Source organism: Montipora foliosa, chromosome 8 (assembly GCF_036669935.1).
Source record: "Montipora foliosa isolate CH-2021 chromosome 8, ASM3666993v2, whole genome shotgun sequence".
NCBI lineage: Eukaryota > Metazoa > Cnidaria > Anthozoa > Scleractinia > Acroporidae > Montipora > Montipora foliosa.
Window position 1 is genome coordinate 13906401 of NC_090876.1, and position 7500 is coordinate 13913900.

General features: G+C 37.3%; 1 protein-coding gene across 1 annotated transcript in view; it reads left to right on the forward strand.

The window, feature by feature from the left end:
- The window catches only part of LOC137967459 (uncharacterized), a 14185-nt gene that overhangs the window by 6399 nt on the left and 286 nt on the right, over positions 1 to 7500 (forward strand). Inside the window, exons 3-7 of the mRNA XM_068813979.1 lie at positions 3049 to 3266; positions 4450 to 4554; positions 5127 to 5276; positions 5488 to 5707; positions 6404 to 6511. Coding sequence (XP_068670080.1) covers positions 3049 to 3266; positions 4450 to 4554; positions 5127 to 5276; positions 5488 to 5707; positions 6404 to 6511 — 801 coding nt within the window. The remainder of the gene's footprint in view (positions 1 to 3048; positions 3267 to 4449; positions 4555 to 5126; positions 5277 to 5487; positions 5708 to 6403; positions 6512 to 7500) is intronic.

Sequence of the window (7500 nt, forward strand, 5' to 3'; positions counted from 1 at the left end):
TGTACTTAGCTAAAGCAATGTTCTTTAAAGGCTCCAAACTTTGAAACATCAAATCACTCTGTACACGGAGAAATGAAAAAGAAAGCTTTTATTCTGATTGTGAGAAATATCATCAGATTACCTTGTTTCATGTGCTCATAATCGGCCTTATTCCAAAAGGAAAATGTCGAAGCATTACTCTTGAAGACTACACACTCCAAGTGAGCACTTAATCCTTCAATGAACTCCAGTATCTTTCAAATCTTGCTCATTTAAAATGAATCTGTAGAATGATTGTCATCCTCCGCCATCTCCCGCCATCTTGAATAACGCCTGAGAGACCGGACTGGAAACTAGTGAGCCGTTTTGGTTTTGGTCAGCAGTAAGCGGTAACTAGTAGGTAGATACGTTATGTATAACCAGTCCAAGCTCTTACAGATTTTTGGCGGTTTTATTCAAACGTTTGCATTGTATGGTGACGATTTTTTTGTTGGTTTCTGTCTTTAAAATGCCGATCCTGGCAAGGAAATGCTTACAGCAACTGAAGTAAAAAGGTAAGCGTTAATTTTAAACGAATAACATTTGATTTGATGCCTTATTGTCTTCAAAATGAGGAACGATTTACATGCATGTAGAATTCACATTTTCACACCTTCAAGTCAATTTGTCAAGCAACTAGGATACTTAACTTGCCTTAAATGCTATAACCCTGTAAAAAAATAGGTAAACCTTTAACAAGAATAATGAAGTTTTAGATCAAATGGTGAAGCAAATGATTTGGAAAAAAGTGCTCATTCGGCAAGTTACATGTAGACGATTGACAAATGATTCCTTCTCGTAAAAATGCTAAATGCTGTCACTTTTATTTAAAGTATTGTAATCAATGCAGAAAATGTCTAAGAAAGCTATTATTGACGTTTGTAAGTAAAGAGACCCAAATTTATAAGTCTACTCTTCGCACACTTTAATTGTAATAGAAATGATCAGTTATTTTGAGGAATCACTACATTCATCATTGAAGTATATCTACTGTATTTTTTTAGTTGCCATGAAAGAGTATAAAGAAAAAAATTCTGCACAGAAGGGAAAGGTCCTTTACAGCACACAAAAATGCTTAGCAGCCAATTCTGTCTCCTCTACCAAATATGGTTTGATGAATTTGTGGATCTCTCTTTGCAGACTTGTTATAGTTCTGTGGTTTATCTTAAATGTTTAATTTAAGAGCTTTTTTATATTTAAATGTAAAACAAGAACCCAATCCAAAGATTTTGACATGAATTAAGGACGGTGCCTACTAATTTTCAGGTATTTTTGCGCGGTTTACTGAATATGCAGGAAAAGCAGATCATAACAAGTGTTATTGAAATCCAAAAAGAAAATTGGGGGTAACCATGCATTTTTCGAAGATAATTAATCAACAATATTTGTAAAAATTTTTAAAATACAAAGGAATGTATGGCGTTCTTTTCCAAATTAAAGCTGAATTATCTCTGAAAAATGCGTGGTTACCCCCAATTTTCTTTTTGGATACCAAGAGCACTTGCTAAATTCTGCTTTCTCCGCATGGTTTTGAATCGCGCAAAAATATCTCTCTATTAATAAGCACTACCCATAGGAAATGCGAGTATCTCGAGACGCGCAGAACGTATGCGCAATAACGATAGTAGGCACCGTCCTTAAAATAATGTTCGGGTGCATGCAATAAAAAAATGTAACTGCTTTGAAATCTGTTTTCTATTTTTTTGTCTGTGAGCTATGGTAGTAACTGTTGATAGCTCGACTGCAATTATAAATGGATTTTTTGTAGTTTCCAGCACATTTCTGATTTGCTGGAATATATATTAATATTATTATACAGGAGCAGGATATTATAACCTTAATTGTTTCTTGTGTTCCACATGTGCACTAGTACAGTGTACATGTACTTCTATTTCTCAGTTACTTCAAGCTATTCTTTTTTTATTTTTCTGACCTTGTTCAAAAGCGTTCCAGCTGTTGCCCAAAATTTTGGTCTAAACTCTAAGTTTTTCACACTCGTTCCAATGAAGATACAGTATTCCAAGAAATTCCTAGGAACTCCTAGTAGTTTAAATATAATAATCTAAAACAGCTATCTTTTTAATACATGGTTTTTGTTGTCGAGAACTTTGTGAAAAAAGTCATTTAAGTGGCCTGGAAGTATATAAATAAGTGATGTTTAAAGAATTTGTGATGCAGATAATAATAAAAACTACTGAAACAAATAAATGAGACTGTCTTTGAATTTGCATTATATATATGTAATACTCTGGGCCTTATTTGTGCTACTGTGAGGGTAGGAAAATAACTGGTGAGTATACTTAAAGTATGCTGTACTCGCATTGTAGTGTAGTGGTAGTTGTGCCCTGTAAGTATACTTTAAGTATACTGCACAGTATACTTTAAGTATACTTTTGATGTTCCAAAATCAGGTGGAAACAAGTATAGTAAAAGTCTACTTTTAGTAGCAGTTTAAAGTATACTTTAAGTAGACTTAAAGTATACTTTATGTAAATTGCTTCAGTATACTTTGAGTACAAAAGAATTCTACTTATAGTATACTTCATTTTGGTAAGGGTCACTCCTGGGAGTCAATGAATGGGTTTAGCATAAAACTACACTGATACGGCTTTTGTGAAGGGCAAATTGAAACCTTAGTTGGTATTTAATCGCGGATTAGAGTTCATTGGCTTTTGAACAACTTGGCCCTGATAATTAGAATTAACTTCTTGCTAACCGAGAGGGCTGTACTGGGGAATATTGGCCCGAGGTCGTGGCAGTGCTCTCAGTCCGTACAAAAACGACAGAGGGTCAATATTCCCCAGTACGGTCCCGAGCAAGTGAGGTTAGTAAGTTGTTTATTATATGGCTTTTAAATTACCTTTTGCTTTGTTTTTGCAAGTTCATAATCAGCCTGTGGGCATTACGGGAGAATAATTCCCTACAATTCAGTCACAATTAGCCAATCAGAGCGCGCGTTATATCGGCTACAAACACAAGCCATGTAATAATGTATGTTATTGAATCAGTTATTTGTAAATTTCTTTCAAGGTAAAGCTTTTGACAAAGTTTTCACTGCTGGCTGACTGTCAAAGAAGAGCCAAAGAACTTAATGATGCATTGAGAACGGCCACCACGCAGGTCTTGATATCTGTGAAAACTGGCTCTGATGTTTGCATAGTTAGACAGCAAGTCAAACAATGGACTACAGTAAAACATGAAGTACTGAAAAGCCTTCAAGATGAAGAGAAACAAGTCGAGAGACCGAGGTTTGCAATGAGAAAAAAAAAAGAATATTCATTTGTTTGTTTTAGTAAAATAAAAGTAACGTACAGTAACATTAACAATAATATTGGAACCTTGGTATGAGAGGAATTATTTCATTTTCTGTATTATCATGCTGTCATTTGGTAATTTTATTTTTAAAAGTTTCATGATATATAGCAGGGATACACGCTCGTTTTTTTATCAAAGTCGTCAGCTTGGCTAGTGCATCTTGTGATATACTTGCCAAGACAAATTTTGGGTTGCCCGAGCAAAAATACAGAAGAAAATGGTTGATAAAATTACTTATACATGTAACTTGAGCGTTCACATTTTATTTTACAATTTTGTCAGAAATGACGAATTTTAACACTGGAGTTTGGAGTTTGTTTTTTGCACTGTGGGAACCCAATTTACAGTGGTCAATATCTGCCATGGCAAAACATACTTCAATGTAGCTTACAAAGTTACGATTCAAAGACCCAAAGTTTCGACACTCGTGGCTAGTGTCTTCCTTTAAATGCTACATGTACCAAAATTATGTGTCTTTCCTGTTGGAAAGCAGCAGGTTCTGCTCCACTTGTTTTCAGTGTCAAAGGTTTCGTTTCAATGCTGAGAAAAGCTGCATGTTTATCCCTTATTTTCTTAAAGTTTCCATTGAATGAAAAGCGATCAGAACAAAGTACATTGTGGCATTCATGAAAAGACATTTATTAAAACTTCACTCATCCAAAGGACAACCTTTGGAGTTATTATACTCATCTGGATGGGTTTTTAGTCATCTGGGATGACTGGACGACTGCGAATGTGGATCCCTGATATGGTATAGTAGTAACAACTTAAGATAATCTAAAGCCAGGGACACTACAGTGGTTGGCAATTTTGCTCGCCAATCATGGTGAATTTAGTCCTTGAGAAAATTGTGGGGAACTTGACTGCTCCATGGGACAGGCGCTTGGCAAATTTTCTGAGACTATATCACTTTCTTTTGTTTCCAGACAATTTAAAATAGTGTTACTTGTAATTGAATTATTTAGAAATTTGCTGTGAGGAGGCGCACAAGTCAAAATGCAGTGTTGCCGCTGATTTCTGATTGGAGAGTATAAAATGCTGTGTCTCACTAGGCTATTGTAGCTTTAAAAAGATTGCGCTCATGCATAGGGATTGTTTATGTATTTTTTGGTTCAGAACCCTGTGCACTGCCTTAGCTGAGCAGGAAGACACGGAAGATATTGATGGTGGGCAGCTTTGTTTGGTTCTTCAAGAGGAACTTGCCTGCTACAAGGCAAAAAGGTGGGGTATTATTATACTAATCAAAAAAGTGTGTGCTTAGCACTCTGCAAGCTCACATGTAGCAGACTTCAGACAGGACTTCTCCAGCATAGTCAAGATCTTTGATCTGCAATATACATTTTGTAGACTAGTGTTTTTTGTTTCAAAATCTTTCCTTACCAACCTTATTTTCCATATTCCTTTCCCTGATACAGTAATGGTTCTTGGAATGGAAGTACCTGGCCAGGTTTCAGAAATTCTCCAGACGTGAGGGTTGTATTCTTCTTTGGGCATGCTCAAAACATACAAACCCCATGGAATTTCCACACTACCTCCTTCCATTCTTGAAATGTGGTCAACAGTTGATTAGTGTAAAAATATCTGTGAACTTTAATTAATTTCAGGGCTGTCTCTAGCTCTTAAAGAAGATAGGGAAAGAAGGAAAGTGGGAGTGGTCAGGGGGTATGGTGTTAAACTCATTTACAGTAAGATCTGGTTATGCCCTTTAGTGACAGCCCTTCAAGCTTTGAATGTTCTGTAAAGAGAGTCATACGAAGCACTGAAATGCCAATCTGTTGTCAAAATTTTCCCAGCTATGATACTGCAGTGGAGCAGATTGCTGTCATTAAGCAGCTTTTGGAACTATACATTGTACAGGAGGATGAGTTTGCATATGGTTCCAGTATGATAGAACTGGCAATAGCTCTACACCGTCATGGAGATTCAGCACAAAACAATGACAAGTGAGTAGAGTGGCAATATTACTAACAGACCCTACAATTGCCTAAAACTTTAGCAGAATACCAGTTCATTATTTAAAGCCAGTCTTGATAATAATTGTTCAAATTTTACATATCCAGTGATAAGCCTTTTCAACAGTAATCTAGCCAAGAGATTAAAAAAAAAAAGCTGGTAATGGGGCTGTCTCTATTTCTCGTTTATTTTAATTTGCAGGTCTGCACTTGAGTGTTGTCGAGAGGGTACTGCTCTTCTTGAGCAATTATCAGATAAAATGGCAGAAACCAATCACGATGAAGAGTGTTATTCATCAGTTGCACAGGACAGACTTGCAGCTGCTTATCTTTGGCAGGCAATGCTAGAACACAAAGCAGCAATGGAGGAGAGACAAACAGAGGAAAAACTGGAACTTACTGAGAGTTTTGATGCGAATGAGGTGTGGCTGTTAATCACTTCTTGCAAATTCACACCTCCAACAGAGTTGCTAACATTTTGTACAGGCAGAGCTGTCTACAAGCTTTGCAATCCATTGGCGAGTGCATAGTGGTCCAGTAGTAGTAGTAGTAGGTGCATCCGAACTTCAGTTCGGTGACATGATGAAATTCATCTTCCAGATCAATCTGTCTGCCATTGCTGCTCTCATTTCGTCGTTGTTAAGCCCAGTGTCGCTTTTCAGGACGTCTTTTAGTGTAGTATTTGGACGTCCTCTTCTACGAGGTTCTTCTGGCGACCAAAAAATCAGTGAACCAGCAGGTTCATTGTGACGAGAGACGTGTCCAGCGAGTGTGAGCCGTCTTCTCTTGATGGTGGCAGATAACTTGGGGATAGGTCCATATAGTTGTTCGTTGGACATGTGCGCTCTCCAGGCTGCATTGCAACACAATAGAGAGTTGCTGGTCACATAAGCCTTGCATAATTTACAGGTGCTCACCTTCCATTTAAGCCAGGTTTAGTTTAATAGTGGTTTGAAACCCTCACGGGTCCAACTACATGTATCTCTGGTTCCTTCCTGGCCCCGTCTTTTAGCATCCCTCTCTGTTTTGGAGTCATTGACATTGGTGTAGTCAGCTGGATCCCTAATGCTAGCAATAAATTTTCATGGTGTATGTAACTATGTAATTTGTTTAAACAGCTTGATGTTGTTGGCCTGGAAGAGGAGTTTGTGTCATCTCTTCATTCTGCATTAGAAACATGGGTCGGGTTGGTGGAAAGATCCATGAAGAAAGGCACTGATGGAAAGGTTTGTAACCTGACATTTACAGTGTGACGCACCTTACCGTGGTCACCCAGCAAACTTTCACATTTGACAATTACGTGTAAGTACATGTACATCAACTCAAACAACCCATTCAACGGTGTTCAACTGCAACAGTGGAAACTTTGCAAGGAGGGGTGACTGTCAATCAAATTCACTCACCCTGATTGGCGTATAAGTTATAAAAAATTTTGTTAGGTGGCCACGGTAAGGCGTGTCGCACTGTAATAATAATAATAATAATTTTTAAAAAGTTAAATTAAAAAATAATAATAATAATAACAGCAACAAAGACCTGGAAATAGAAATAGCCCGCATGTGGCGGATGAGGACAGTGGTAATTCCTGTTGTTGTAGGTGCCTTTGGAGTTATTAAGAAAGGCACTCAAAAGCATCTCAGTGAAATCCTGGGCAGGCAATAACAACTTCTGGAAATCCAAAAAACAGCGCTTTTTGGGAACAGCACAAATTCTGAGAAAGGTTTTTTCAACTGAGTAGGTCAAACAAACGCTCCTCTAGTGCCTTGCTGGTAAGGTGGCTCAAACCAGTTTCAACACCTTGTTATCATCATGTAACAGCAATGTTATGGTACCATGTGAAACATCAATTATTTCTGAACAAGATGCAGTCATTTTTTTTATGTAATAAGTTACCATGGCAATGAAAGCCAAGCCAAGATGAAACTCTTTACAAAGTTTTAAAAAGTTCTGTGGAGTGGATTCAGAGCTACCTTAAATTTTCAATTAGTTCAGGTGGCTCTGAATCTGCTCCACAGAATTTTTTTTTAACTATGTAGAAAGTTTCATTTTGGCATGCTGATTACATTTCAGGAAAAAAATGGGGTCACCAAGTTTTTGTTTTTGTTTTTGTTTTCTGTCCTTGTGTGGGCCCATTTCCATCAGTAGGGCTAAGTTGAACGCTCACATGGTTCATATGGGATAGAAATCGAGCACTTCACATTACACTCTATTCAAT